General features: G+C 31.9%; 3 protein-coding genes and 1 pseudogene across 3 annotated transcripts; all 4 read right to left on the minus strand.

The window, feature by feature from the left end:
- Positions 1-1,572: 1,572 nt before the first annotated feature.
- LOC114373739 (transcription factor MYB114-like) lies at positions 1,573-3,173 on the minus strand. The gene is made up of 3 exons (XM_028331261.1): positions 2,605-3,173; positions 2,382-2,511; positions 1,573-2,077 (listed from the first exon to the last, which is right to left on the minus strand). The coding sequence occupies exons 1-3, from the start codon at positions 2,741-2,743 to the stop codon at positions 1,795-1,797; spliced, it is 552 nt and encodes a 183-aa protein (XP_028187062.1). The 5' UTR covers positions 2,744-3,173; the 3' UTR covers positions 1,573-1,794.
- Positions 3,174-7,971: 4,798 nt separating this feature from the next.
- On the minus strand, positions 7,972-8,763 carry LOC114376478 (putative disease resistance RPP13-like protein 1). The gene has a single exon (XM_028334619.1). The coding sequence runs from the start codon at positions 8,761-8,763 to the stop codon at positions 7,972-7,974; it is 792 nt and encodes a 263-aa protein (XP_028190420.1).
- A 1,021-nt stretch (positions 8,764-9,784) lies between these two features.
- On the minus strand, positions 9,785-10,472 carry LOC114375856 (annotated as a pseudogene).
- A 3,604-nt stretch (positions 10,473-14,076) lies between these two features.
- LOC114373764 (dehydration-responsive element-binding protein 3-like) lies at positions 14,077-14,875 on the minus strand. Its single transcript, XM_028331300.1, has one exon. The coding sequence runs from the start codon at positions 14,771-14,773 to the stop codon at positions 14,180-14,182; it is 594 nt and encodes a 197-aa protein (XP_028187101.1). The 5' UTR covers positions 14,774-14,875; the 3' UTR covers positions 14,077-14,179.
- Positions 14,876-15,237: the final 362 nt, after the last annotated feature.

The raw sequence follows: 15,237 nt of genomic DNA on the forward strand, positions 1-15,237 counted from the left end.
TCGCAATAGCTAGTAAACGAGGCAATCCTGGAATCCAAAGACTCATCATATGTACATTGCAACGCTTCTTCACATGCATACTCTGATTTTCCAAAGGAAAATTAATGTGTCTTGAACGTTAAATTTCGGGAAACAAATAATTATCTATTTGATTTTTAGTACTACCATGCATTTTTTTTAGATGTATATATACAAAAAAATAGTAAAAAATAAAGATAATTGAATATGTTGTTGCTGTCAAATTTTCTTTATTCAAATAATAGAATTATTTCGGAAATTCCTAACTAAACAATGCAATGATATTACTCATGAAACCAAATATGTCAAGTTACTAGAAATTATGGTTGAGAGGCGACACTCCAGTCCACTAATTCCGGTAGAAATTATTAGTAATGAACAAACTAATCAATAGTTCATACTTATGGTGATAAAAGAAAATATTTTTTTTAAGAGAAAGCGGATTAAAAAAGGTATTGATTTCAGTTTAATTGATGAGTCATGGTTTTTCCCTCTTGAAACTTGAAAGCACAAGATAAAATGAACCCAAGCATTCAAGGACAACAGTCAGAGCGCAATGATCACATTTGAAATTCACATATCTAAAGCCTTTAAAAAAGAAGGATGAATCAGTCAAAAAGTTGATCGAGTTTGGTGAGCTTTCAGATTTCATAATTAATATATATATATATATATATGTGTGTGTGTGTGTGTGTATGTGTGATGTCTTATACCAAGTTTACCCATGTCGTTTATTTCTACATCTTCCTAGTTTTTCTTGAATAGGTACAACGTAGGACTTCATTTTTAGGCACATCTCATATATACTTGTAAAATATAAATTAAAAAAACAAATAGAATTCCAAATATTTTAGGTAAAAAAATTCCTGTTGATCCAGACAGTATTTTGTGATTCATCTTCTTCTTTTCTTCCAACGCTAAACTCGACATGTATTATCTAACTCTTCTATTATATACCGTTTTTTGAACTCAAACATTCCTCATCCTCTTATCGCAAGCAATAACATTCAACTTAATTTAGTTTATGGAAATTTCTCAATTTTGTTAAATCGTAGAGATGTTGGCTGAAAAGAGACTGGAACAACGAGAGAGATCATTTTACCTAAAATAATTGAGAAATCACATGTCTTATTTTTCCGCAATAATAATAATAATAATATAGATGTATACCTACAAATAAGATGTTAATAACTCGTGTCTTCTTTCATTTGATGCACTTCCCAATTAATCGTATTTTAGTTTGTGCAATGTTTATTTTATATAACTAAAATATATAATAATTAAATAAATTATATTATAATTAAAATTTAGAATAAATAAATATTTTGAACATATAAATTATATTTTTTAATTATTTATAATTTTTAAAAAAGAATATTAGAATTTAGAAATCATAGATTAAAAGAAAAAAGAGGTTAAAAATTTCTTTAAAATGATGTCATTGGATACATGTTAGGAGCATATTTGAATTTTGAATGCAAATTAAAAGAATAATAAAATTCATTACTTGAAAGAAAAATATTCAAATGATAATAAATTAACTACTAACACACTTTATTCAGTACTCTCATGAACACATTATTATTGTTACACTTAATTATATATATGTAAGTTCCACTAAATACAATGATGAGAGTTCAAATTATTTAATGGAACTCACACATGTATTGCTATTGCTAGGACTCCACTTAACAATGACCACATAACAAGTATATAAAAACAAGCTCACACTAATAAATTAAGAGAGACACGTAATTATCAATTCCTCATCAAGTTTTAGATCATCCAATCCAACGCAAAGGGTCCAGATTCAATGGAGAAGTTGAAGAATTCGTTCACATCAAAGTTAACTTCTGAGTCCCCACTCCCATCATCAGTGCCCTCTTTATTCTCTACCGCTGCTCTTTCCTCGGTATTCTGAGTCGTATGCGTTGTTTGTGCCGTTGAAGTTTCAGGTTTCACCTTTTTGTGATTAACTTTTTTGCACAAACAAGTATTCCAGTAGTTCTTAATTTCATTGTCTGTTCGTCCTGGAAGTCTCTTAGCTATCAATGACCACCTTAATTAATTAACACAAAAATATGGACATTATATGTATAGTAATATTCACAACACATGTTCATAAACTATATATAAATATTTTCTTCGTTCCAAAAAAAAAATAATCGTCTTAAATTATTTTATCCATATAATAAATAAATAAATAAATAAAATAAAATAAAGTAAAAAAATATAATTAATATTACATTAAAAAATTAAAATAAAACTTATTTTAAAAATAATTTATCTTTCTTACACGATAATTATAATATGAAAGAGGAAGTAATATTCTTATCTTAGTTTTGAATGCAACAAATTAAAACCTGTTTCCCAGCAGTTTGTGAAGCCTAATAATCAAATCCTCTTCCTCAACTGATATGTTGCCCCTCTTGATATTTGGTCTCAAATAGTTTAACCATCTCAGCCTGCAACTTTTTCCACATCTGTTTAGACCTATCAAACCATATAGAAATTAAACACGCATGTCAAGAAGAATTAATGCATATGTATATTGGAAATTAGCATTACAAGCTAATTATATATAACCTGATTTAATTGCAACAGTTTTCCATTTCTTTGCACCGTGAATTTCAATGCACTGGGCTAGCTTCTGATCTTCCTCCGCGGTCCATGCTCCTCTGTTGTTTGTTTTCTTAGCAGTTTCAACATTCCTCGGGGGTGCCATGCATATACGAGAGGGATAGAGACACTTCAACTATGATGTTGATAAAGAGTTTGGTTATGGCATTATTTATGGGGGAGTCAGCACGTGTAGTACTATAACATGGTGACTTGGCGGGAACAGTCATTCATTGTAGTTGTAGGGCTTGAAAGGTCAATGAGCACATCATTGCTGGTCATTCATTCAGGGGTAATTTAAAATGGAAGAGTGCTTCAAGGACCAGGTACACCACTTACTACTGTTAGAATGGAAAGTACAATAATGTCTTTTGATTCGATCTCCACTTGAAACTATAGTCTTCTCAGCAAATCAATTGTGTTTTTTCATTCCTTTCTTTTGTTTGTGGTCTACTGGTCTCACATTAACAAACCCTTTTCATGAGTCAGTGTATTGTATTGAAACTTAAATTTTAAGATAGTACCTACTAAACTTTATCCTAATAAGTATTGTATTGGATATATCATGCATGACTTGTTATTGCACCATTATGGAATTATTCGCAAATGTTCAGTACTATTAAGTTGGAAATCTCACGTTCATTAGGAATATGACTAGAATATAAATAAGGAAAAAACTTTATTTTTTAAAGTAATGGGTGTACGGGATTAGAAATTTCAAAGAATTTTAAAAGTTTTTTTTATAAAAAAAAAAGAGTAAGTGTTATTCAATCCAATTTTTAAATAGTATAAATCTTGTAATATTTAATTAAGACCTTATGGAATGTTTTGTAATTATCATCTTTAATTTCATCATTCACATAACTCAATAATTCCCTATCAATTTTTCACTCTCATTATTCCCTTTTAGTTAACATATATTTATTATTACACTACATTTAAACATGTCAATAAATTTATCATGAAATAATTGTACTAACTAAAAAAATCAGACAACTAACGTATAATTTTAAATTTATTGTTCAAATTCAAAAGTGAGAATAAAAAAATATTATTATAAGAAAAGATAGTATAAGAGGACATAAAGCTACAACTAATATAATTATTAAAAAAATTATATTGATTTTTTTTATCCAAATCTTATCATTTGTTATTATTTTTTTCTAACTCTTGTAATTTTAAATGTGTTTTTAAAAATTCACATAATTTTTTCAAATTTTATAAATTATAAAATATTTTCAAATTCTTTAAATTCTTATAATATAAATCCATTAAAATTTAAACTATTATAAGAATTTTGTAAAAAAATCTAATAAGTTATAAATTTTTTATGTAATCTTAAAAATTCACAAAAAAAATCTATTAAAATAATCTTTTAAAATATTATTCCAATACATCTCTCAAGGTTTGTTTGAGATCGAGTTAACTCAAATTCAAATTGTAAGTGTTTTTTTTACTGTGGTTATAAGTTCGATGAAAAATAACTTTGACGGGGCTGACACGTTTTTAATTTTTCATCATCCCTATTTTGATCTTCTCTTCTGTTCATAGACTATATTGTCAATACATTTTGAATGTTTTCTCATATTCTTCCCACATAACAATAATTCGTGACTTTGTCTACAATGGAGGAGTGGGAATCCAGCAACATGCATAACAGCAGCTTTAAACAAACTTTGAATAGTTAGAACACAATTTTCTATATGAAAAAAGGAAGCGTACTTTCCAGGTTCTATTGGCTTCGAATGCCCTGTTCAGGCAGGTCTCGTTTGAATTCTTCTCTCCCACGACTTCCTCCTCTCTCTTCAAGACATTTTAAAAGCAATAATAAAAACTAATGTTTAAGTTAATCTTTTGATAATATTCTTTAAACATTCATGATATCTTTTTTTTCTTTTCTTTGCACGGATAATCCTAAAACTAGTATTAGGCTTGTAACAACTTTTTTCTATTAATAAAAAATAATTATTTAATACTTTATGTATCACGTTAATTCTCACTTGAAATTTGAAATCTAAACATAAAAGGTAAAATCCCTACACCTTTTTAACGCTTGAAATTTTTCTCTTTGTTTATATAACTTTCTACTTTCTATTCATTCAATTAAAAAATGACTAATAAAAAGATATAATAGTATCTTTTAAATAAGAAAATTTTCTCTTTCTTATTGTTTTTTTAACTAAACTTTCGTTGTTTCAATTACTTATAGAAAATGTTTAAAAAGAGATTAGTGATTTCCATTCACTTTAAAAAAAAGGAATTTCATATTTTCATGTGTCTCCCCGATACCACAATATTAAATATCCTTTATAATTATTAACTGATTTTTTCTGTTAGCCTGTGTTTCACAAAATTAAAACCTTTATGGGAATAGTTGAATGAATAACTTAATACCATTCAACCCATTTCTGATTTCTGTATTTGTAATCCTTCACTATGCTCAACATGAATATGTCTTGGCTTTCTTGATGGGTTTGAATGAGTCTTTAGCAAAATCAAGGCTCAGATTATTTTAATAAACCCTATCCGTCCCATTAAAAAAGTTTTTTCATTGATTGTTCCAGAGAAAAAAAACAAGGTGCAATCGAATTACTTACTACACCATCTGAAATGCAGTTGGATTTTACAGCTCTAAGTGGTGCCAAGAAAGTTGATTAGAAGCCTAAAATTGCTAAGAAAGATAGCCTCTTGTGTGCCTATCGTGTATTATTAAGGCATACGAAAGATCAGTGCCACAAACTCCACGATTTTCAACACCATTGCTAATGCTAAAAAGTAAAAAGCTTCCATTAATCAAGTTTCTGATCCTTGTATTCCTTCTTAATTAACTGTTCAACAATATCAGCAGTTAATGTCTCTATTGCAGAATCAATTAAGTTCCTAGTGCTTCTATGCCTGCACAATCCCCTAGCTAGTGATCATTTTAGGATCCTTTGGTATGGTCCTATATCCATCAATAGTTCCCATAGTTGGTTATTGGATTCAGTTTCTTCTTCTTATATCAGTCTCTTTAAATATTTTTTCTTTCTTACACACCTGTCTGTCACAAACAAATTTGTTTCATTACCCAATAACAGTTATTGGTACTATCCAGCTTAATAACTCCTTGTTGCTTCAAGATGTTCTTTTTGTGCCTCAATTTTAATTCAACATATTATCTACCAGTGAAATATAACTCTTCTTGCATTGTTCTTTTTCATGATCATTTTGTTATTCATGAGCTATCCACATCCAAGTTGCTGATATGCATATATAGGTTTGAATAATCCCACAGAAATATCATAAATACAATAACATTAGGGTTTTGCAATTAGTTCATGACAGAAAACCACCTAATTGGATAATAACCTCAACAAACCACAGGTTTGGTTTAACCAGTTACCAGTGTTCTAGAGGAAAATATTGAGTTTGGTAAAGCTTGATCAAGGGAAACCTTCTGGTGTTCTGGTGGTGGCAAACGCCATGTGACATCATCAAGATTGAAATGGGCACCAGAGAAGTGGCTAACACAGCAAGCAAATATATGAAGGAATATGTGCCCACTATCTCAGCTACCAACTGTATCCATTAGAAAACAAAATCATGTTGTCATTTCTAACAAATTTTTCAAGTTCAGAAAAAGACAACAGTTTACTATACAGTATTCCATAACAACAACAAATTTAAATTCTTGCAGAGATAAAAATTCATTTCATCAAATCAAATCCCATGTGTTTAACAGAGCATTTGATGCAGTGTCTAAATTAGAAGGAAAAATAAAAGGTAAAAGACAGACTATACCACATCGCAGCATTATCTTTCTCCATTAGCATTTACTCAATATATGTCGCGGTACTCTACACCATTTACTCATCACTAAGTATCAAGTTTTCAACTATGAAAGAATAAATATCTATATTGAAAAATAAGACAAAAAAAATGCCAATAAACACTAAATCATAAATAAAAGCAGGAACAATCAAGTAATTCCGGACATTGAATGCATCCCAATCTGGTCATTTTCCCATCCTTTTGGCAATGAATTTATGCAATCCACTCAATAAGGATAAGAATCCACCCTGTGTGCTTCCTTTTTTCTATTTATCAACCGAGACTCTATATTATTTCATACTTACATTTTTCATCAGGCGTTTTAGCAGTACTTTAGAAATCTCCAATTAAACATATTAGAATGCTTATGTTTAAAAGGTCTGTTTAGCAAATAAAAACAAATTTAAAGTAAATGTATTATCATTCTGTTCTGTTTCTATACTATACTCTTACCTGCAGAAATCCAAGAGAATTTTTTTTTCTGATAATTTCGAGAAAAAGGTAACTGTGCACCATTTTATGCAAGTACACCTTCCCTGATTGAAACTTAAAAAATTTATATTATACAGTGGCTTTAGGATACACCAACTTGTCATAAACTCTTGACAGTTCACTAAATTTGATAGGTTAACTTTTAAATGGAAGTACACCATCATTCCAATCCAAATTGAACACATTATAGATTTTTTACAAACATAAAATTGAACCTATATCAGTTAGCATGAACAATCCAAAGTGGTTCGAAACAGATGTACCATCCATGGACAACTATTTATGTAGTCAACTTGAAGTTTGAAACGCAAATTTGTTCTCTTGGGAGTGCAAGAAATAAAAATAAAAATGTTATAACATTAACATCATACTTTTTCAAAATAATTTAAGCCTTTATTTATTTATCTTTAGATGACTCTTATTCATGCAACAACTCATATTATCACTTTTTCATTTATCTGGATAGCTGGAATGTGAGCAATCCTAGACCAATATCTCCCATTCTGAATTTGATATCTTGCTTCCAGCAAAGGACATTCTCGCATACAGAGTATTTCAAGAGAGGATGACAGATGATCTTCGGGTAAGGACTCAAAGCTTCAACTTATCTCAAGCAATTGCAATGATGTGGACAAACCATCAGCTGGGAAGGAAATCAAAGATGGGATGTTGGTAAGAGTCAACTCTTGAAGACAATTTGCACCGAGTATAATCCTAGGCAAAGACTGCAAGCTGTCACACTTTTCAGTCAATAATTTACCATAAGAGAAGTTTTCAAGCAAAGACAACAGTCCTTCTTGTCCTTCTCTCATATGTATTATTTCGATTGACATGTTCCAGTGCAGATCAGATGATTTTGTTACTAAACGGTTGCACTCCGAGAAACTAACATCTGTCAATGAAGGTAGACGATTGGGCAATGTTCCTCTCAGCTTGGGGCACTTGTACAAATGCAAACGCTTAAGACAAGGAAAAGGGAAGTTTCTGCCTTCACCTTCAAATGGTAGCCACTCCTGCCATTCTGACATATCTTCAAACTCCAGAATCTTCAATGATGGAAATGGCTGAAATGATGGGGAGCTTGCATTGCTGCAGTAGAACTCCTAACCAACCCTTCACCATTTTCATCCTTTTGATGGCAAGCTCCTTGAGGGAAGGTAGTTGTCCAAATGGAGGAAGCGACAAGCAATGGTTGCAATCACTGATACTAAGGACTATGATGTTTGAAAATGAAGAATCTCCTGTCCAATTTGGAAAGCTAGTGCCACCATAACATCTGATGTTGAGTTTCTTTAAAATTGTTGATGGTTGCAGGTTCTCAAGTACATTATTTCCAATCTGTGGATCTTGTGGATCACTGCCCCATTCCAGCATAAGCTCCTCAATCTGCTCTTTCTTCTTTAAGTCAGCCTGAAATGCATCTGCAGGGTTAATAACATTTTGCAGATTCAAAATGGAAAGTTTACCATGCAGATAAGGAAGTTTTCTTAAATCTTTGATCCTTAGTTGTCTTCCAAGAATAAAAACTGTCAAAGTACGAAGATCTTGTAGTCTGCAGATTTGTGCAGGCATCTCTTGCAAATTAGTGTCACTGATGTCAAGGTGGCGCAAATTAACCAAATTTCCTATCTGTGGTGGCAATTGAATAAGAAATTCACAATCTGATAATATCAAAGTTTGCAAATTGTAAAGCATAAATGTTTCATCTGGTAAGCTTTCGATGGAAGTGTAGGAAAGATCCAGATACCGCAAGTGCAACAAATTGCCAATTGAATCAGACAACTCAGGTATATTTCTGTACTTAGAGAATGACAATGCTCGCATTATCTTAGTTTTGGCAACCAACCATGTGATACCTTTTTGGTTAAGTAACATTCTTCAAATGGATATCCTAATCGTGGTAGAAAGCTCCACAAACTCCTTAGCTCATACAATCCCTCAAATTTTTTTGAGACATCAACTTCTCTCTAAGAAATGATAAAAGGCGCATAGTTTTTGGGATTTCACTGCCCTCAAAGTAGCGAGAAATTCTTCCAGATACAAGTCTAGCTAAATCATATATTAGGTCATGCATACGAAAATTTTCCTCTACAATATCTTGATCTTTTTGAATTAAGGACCTAGATAGTAATTCATTAAAACAATCATCACCTACTGATTCCAATGCTTTCTCTCTATCGATTTGTTGAAGGAAGCCTTCAGCCATCCATAACAAAGTCAATTCCTTCCTATCCAAAATCCAACAAACATTGTTTTGGAAAAATAGAACAGTAAGCAAAACATCTTTTCAAATGTGTTGGAAGATGGAAATAACTTATCTGCGAAGCTGGAAAAACATCATCATGTGCCCATAAGTTGCTGTTTAGAAGTCTATTCCATTTCCCAGCATCATCATTTAATCGCAGAAGACCTCCCAATGTTTTAGCCGCTAATGGGAGGCCATTGCATTTTCTTGCAATTTTCCTACCAATTTCTTCTAGGCTTGAATATTTGTCATGACCCTCATTTCCAAATGCATGTCTGGCTAGTATGCGCCAACAATTTTCATCTTTAAGAGGTTTCAGCTCATAAATGGGAAATGTATCTGTGACTTGCGCAACTCTCTGTCGTCGGGTTGTCACAACGATCTTACTTCCATTTTTTCCACTATTAAGAGGTGCTATTAGGTGATGCCTATCATTATACTTTTCATTCCAAAGGTCATCAAGAACAAGCAAAAATTTCTTATCTTTTAAGCTATTCTTTAATTCAACACAAAGAACATCAAGATTAGTAATATGACAATCTTTCGATGTGAGAGACTCAACAATTTTCTTCGTTACCTTGGGAATGTCAAAATCGTCTGACACCCATGCTCAAGCTGTCAAATCAAAATGATTCTGTACTTCACCATCATTATAAAGGGATTGAGCAAGGGTTGTTTTTCCCAAACCTCCCATGTCCAATATTGTGATCACATCTATATCATTAGACATGGAATCATCATCAGATAGAAGCATGTTAAGTAGCTTCTCCTTGTCATCCTCTCTAGCAACCACCACAGAATCAACTAGTGAATCTGTTACTATTTTATAAGAGACTCTCCTAGTAACACTTTGCAAGCCAAGAATATCTGTCTCAAAATGTTCTAGCCTTCTAGATATTGCTTCAAGCTGGGAATTCATGCTCCTATAGAATTTTTTAAAGCGAGAAAAAACCAATGATCTGACCTTTGTAGAAAACTTATTAGATTCTCCCTCCACCTTGCATCTCAGAGCATTTGTGTTGATTTCGTCCAACAAATCTTCTGCGTCTAAGACAACACCTTTCAACTCACCAAGCCATTCCTTTAATGCAACATTGTCTATCTGCTTCTCTTCAGCATCATTGAGCACAGTGTTAAGTGTCAACAACTTTGTCTTCAACTCATCCAACACAGAAACATCAAGCTTTCTGCTCGAGAAGAAATCTCAAAACTCTCTAGAAGTTATCCTTTTTACTAAGATCTCCACAGAAGCAGATATAAGTGCCTCTCCCACCATAGCTAAGGACATTTCTTATCTTGTTTTTGAAAATTGGAACAGAACACTGAACAAGTGAAGAAGGTCTTGTTGAATGCTGAACAAGATACAATGAGAAGTGAAGTTTAAGAAATTGAGTTAAGGCTTAAGTCAACGTTGCAATTTCACATACATTGTTGTAAACGCGTACGTGTGAACATTTTTTTTTCCATAAGCTGGTAAGCATTTGCTGCAGAAAAGTTTCGTTGTTGTATTAATTTGTAGTCGAAGTCCTTGTCGGTTCTCGTACCTGGTTATATAGTTTATTATTATTATTAACCATCATATCAACTCAACTGTGGTATATTCTTCACCAGGATAGCAAGTTATATATTGATTTGATTAATTATGGTTAAATGACTGACTGACTATATGATGTAGCGAATTTAGTTTCCAAATTATGGAAGTTACGTTGTGTTTTAGATATCTTTGGTAGTACAATTATAGATGCCTAAAGCTAGATAAAGTCGTTGTCAATGCACATAGAGAGTTGCTATGCTTACAAGTTACAATAAATCCACTCACGACTCACCCAGCAACTGCTGCTAGTCATGAGTCGTCGCTAAGGGTGGATTCTAACCGAGTCTTTGATTCTCTTTGGATAAACTCTAAAAATACTTTCAGGAAAACAAACCTTTTTAAAGCTTCAATAGCCTTTTTAAGTGGGCTGCTACAACTTTTATCTTTCGCTCATTAGGCTTGCAAGGGCATTTGAATTTTGCACCTCCTAACTTGTATCCTGCACCTCTCATTTTATGTGCATGGACAAAAATAGTCCTTTCACCAGGAACTCTGATTTTGATATGGTGGTAAAAAATATCTTCTGGAATGACCATTCTGAAATAGGGTGATACAAAACTATTCTGGAAAGTAAAAATTATCTTCCAGAATAACTATTCTGAAATAAAAATAAGTATTTCAAAACTATTTCGAAAAAGTTATTCTAAAAGACAAAAATTATGGTCATTCCAAATTTATTGTTCCACAACAAATGTCCCTCCTCATACCAAAAACCCAAAACCCATCCAAACCCATAAATGATGATGCACAAAGGGAGGGTGAAGGAGGTGGCGTGATGTGAAGTTCAAGGTTGCAGCCGTCGCGGGTGAAAGAGGTGTCGTCATGATGCAGGTATGCTTGTGAGGGAGGTATCATCGTATGTCTTAAAGCAATGATTAGTTTGAGGGAGGTATTAAGATATTTTAATCTTTTCAAACGTTTCTAGGAGGTGCAAGATACAATATGGGAGATGTAAGATTTTAGTGTCAATAGCTACTATTTTAAATGTCCAAACTAAAATTAACAATGATTCTACTATTCACACCCTCTAATTACTATTAAGACTCCCTATTTTAATGAAAGGATTAAAATACTCTTCTTTTTTATTCCTATTAAACCCTACCTATTTAAGACACCCCACCCCTACCTATTTCCATCTTTGTCGCATCCCTTCCCCTCCTCCTAGACTGTCGAGCCCCAAGCTCTAATATAAAAATTAGGTTAAGAGAAGAAGATTACAAGAATTAATGAATCAAAACCTTATCTTTAGAAATCAGGTTCGTTAATCATTCTACTTTAGATCTGGATTAAATCATGTTTTCTAACACAAAACAATCCATAAAATCATGGTTGATCAAGCCATGAAAGAAGTTAAAGCATCGAAGTATAATAAAGAATGCATTGAAAGTAGAAAGTAAATATGAAAAATCACAAAGAATACATGCTTTGAAGATTTGACGAAAACTTATTTATATTATACATAAATTCACAACAGAAATTGTTTACATGTTTCAAGTACGCAAGTACCCAATGAAAACTTGTTTTCCCTTGTGACCTGAATTGAAATCCGTGCATTTTTTTATATGCTAATTAAACTTATATGAATTTTGATCTTCATTGTGTATCGTACACGATATACCAAACATGCATGTGTAGTGGGCTTTAGGGAGGATGAGACAGGTCCATTTTGAGCTAAACGATTACCATCGACAACTTCTACCTGTGGGCAAAGAGCTATGACAATGCAACATGAGCGATAAACTGCTATAATTGATAATGCAAAGTCAAACTGCATTGCTGAAATTGAGATTATTGTTGAGAAAATCTTCAAAATGTTGAAATCGTTTTTGAACATATTAACTTACAATATGTTTAGAAGGAATAAAAGTGGGAGGAAAAAAACACAAAAGAACAATATCTTTTTCTTTGTTTGATATGAGAAGAAAAAATTGACTTTTAGATCATAAGAATGTATTGTTTTTTTTGCATTTCTTTGCAATTTTGAGTAAAGATTTATAAAGTGAGTTTCATGCATTTATCAAATATTTTCTTAACACTTTTACTCTATCAAATGAAACAAGTTTGTATAATTCTTTATAATCCTCTTCAGTTTTGTTTTTTTTCTTGTCCAAACGGAATATTGTCCAGAGTCGTGACAAAAATGATAAAATATTGCAGAATATCTACAGTATTAGTCATACTAGAATGGGTGACAAGAATAAAAGCATGTGTGATTCACGTTTATGCAGCCCTTGGTTAGGAACAAAAATGTATAATGAATGATAATGATGGGACTAACTTTTCTCCTAGAGTTGTCAAGTTTGGGATGAAGAGTACGAACATGACAGGTGGCTACATTGCAGCGGTTAACTACTGCCACTGCCATGTAAAACAAAATATGGACGTCCCCATAACCTTTCTCGTTAAAACTGTCTCTATAATCTTTCTCAATAAAGTTAAGCTCGCAATTTGTCATGGATATATAACGAGGACACAAATATGGAACGATGCATTCAACTTAGTATTTTTTAAATATAACTATTTTCACGACAATTGATTTCAAAAAGCTTTTTGAGTATATGCGAAATCGTATTTTTTAATATTTAAAATTAAAAGTATAATTAAAGAATTATATTAATATTAAAAGGATTTTGAAATTTTGTAAGCATTATGATATTAACAATCATAATATTAGAATGATAAAAAAACACGTATTGTTTGTTAATCATGTCTGCATAAAAAAATTCAAGGACATGTAATAAATCCTTATTTAATCAATGAAAATATAACATTAGTAGTAATATTTAAATTAGTAAATAGAGAAAATCGTAAAAAAAATTAACTTCTTCATTCAATTATTGTTCAAAAAATCAATTTTTGTGATAAAAGAAGTACTAAAGTGCGCAAACATTAATTGGTGGCATACCATATGCCTTCTAGCCAGTAGCGAGTGAAAACAAAAGTATAAAATTTAACTGGAACTTTTTGTTAAAATGATCTATAATGTTTTTTTATCAACATACTATATTATATAATAATACAGAGAGATGAATAAATCTAATTTATTCAATGAAGGAGCCTACTCCACAAATAGATGAAGATTATAACCCAATGATAAATGATAATTACAAAAATTAAAATTAAGAAATTATTAACTGTTAAACTAACAATAATAATTATCTACTATTAAACTAACAATAATAATAATTTACTGTTAACAATTTATTACTATATAATAATAGAAAAATAACAACTTATATTATTGATATAAAGTATTTATTAATTCTAACTCTGATGAATAATTAATTTATGTTGTTAATAGAGTAAATTATTATTTGTTATATACAAAAAAAAGTATAAATATATCTGTAAACAAAGTGACAAGTAGCATTTACATGGAATATAGGTTATTTTTACGAAACTTAGTAAGACCCCCAAGCAGGGAAAGGAGGGTCATCGAGCCGAAAAGCCAAGTCTAGATGTTCAGCTTCGGCTACTAGCCACGGCGCCGAGTAATCAAACTCACCTGCACTGTGACTTGAGTCCAGTAAAAGATCAGGGAACTCAACCTCAGAGGAGGAACTTGGTATGCTCAGCTGGGCCTGGGCCTGGGCTTCGACTTGGGCCTCAAAGTTGAGTGCAGCAGCTTTGGCGGCGGCGGCTTGGATGTCCTTAGGGGAAGTGGTGAGTGGGCGCGGAAGGTGTGAGGCTAATTCGGGGAAATTAAGGAACGCAGAAGTGCCTTTGATAGTGAGAGCCGCGACATCATGGGCTCGAGCCGCCATTTCTGGCGTGGAAAAAGAGCCGAGCCAGATTCTGGACTTTTTTTTGGGCTCTCTTATTTCTGATACCCATTTCCCCCACTTACGCATGCGCACACCGCGATACGTTGGGTGCTTCCCATCACTGCTTCTCTTCTTCTTCTTCTTATCGTTACTCTCAACACTCACTTCTTCGTTTTCACTTTTTTTCTTCTCTTCTGTCAAGTTATGGACTTGGTTATCTTCCTCTTCCATTATGTGTTTGGTGTGTGAGAAACAGTGGAGATTTTTAAAGAGATAAACAGTTCCAATGTTGGCATTTTCCTTTTCCTTTTCCTTTATTTCCCTACCAATCCTCCTTCTCCCATCTCTTTTCTCTTTTTGTTATTTTCTGTACCAAACGAAAATCCTTACACATCAGTAACATCATATAAGTTTTGAATATGAATAATATGATATAAATTTAAGTATTAGAAAATGTGATATCATACCATGAGTATTAGTTAAAAATCTTAAATAATAGATAATAATTAACAAAATATGTTATAGGTGTTTAATATTATTTTCCTTTTGATATATGTTTGAAATGCATTTATTTATAAAATTAAATATTTTTAGAAAGACAACTATTTGTAGTTAATCAATTCTCCAAAATAGTATAAAGATTGAGAGAGTATTGAAGCAGAAAAATATATTTAGAGTCTCATATACATTTTTAA

Source organism: Glycine soja, chromosome 11 (assembly GCF_004193775.1).
Source record: "Glycine soja cultivar W05 chromosome 11, ASM419377v2, whole genome shotgun sequence".
Lineage (NCBI taxonomy): Eukaryota > Viridiplantae > Streptophyta > Magnoliopsida > Fabales > Fabaceae > Glycine > Glycine soja.

Bases quoted from the DNA above. Each gene is read 5' to 3' on its own strand.
- LOC114373764 (XM_028331300.1), bottom strand. From the start codon at position 14,773: ATGGAAGAGGAAGATAACCAAGTCCATAACTTGACAGAAGAGAAGAAA.
- LOC114373739 (XM_028331261.1), bottom strand. From the start codon at position 2,743: ATGGCACCCCCGAGGAATGTTGAAACTGCTAAGAAAACAAACAACAGA. The intron at 2,512-2,604 runs GTTATATATAAT...ATGGTTTGATAG, and splicing joins AACTGTTGCAATTAAATCAG to GTCTAAACAGATGTGGAAAA. The intron at 2,078-2,381 runs GTTTTAATTTGT...TAATTAATTAAG, and splicing joins CACAAACTGCTGGGAAACAG to GTGGTCATTGATAGCTAAGA.
- LOC114376478 (XM_028334619.1), bottom strand. From the start codon at position 8,763: ATGCGAGCATTGTCATTCTCTAAGTACAGAAATATACCTGAGTTGTCT.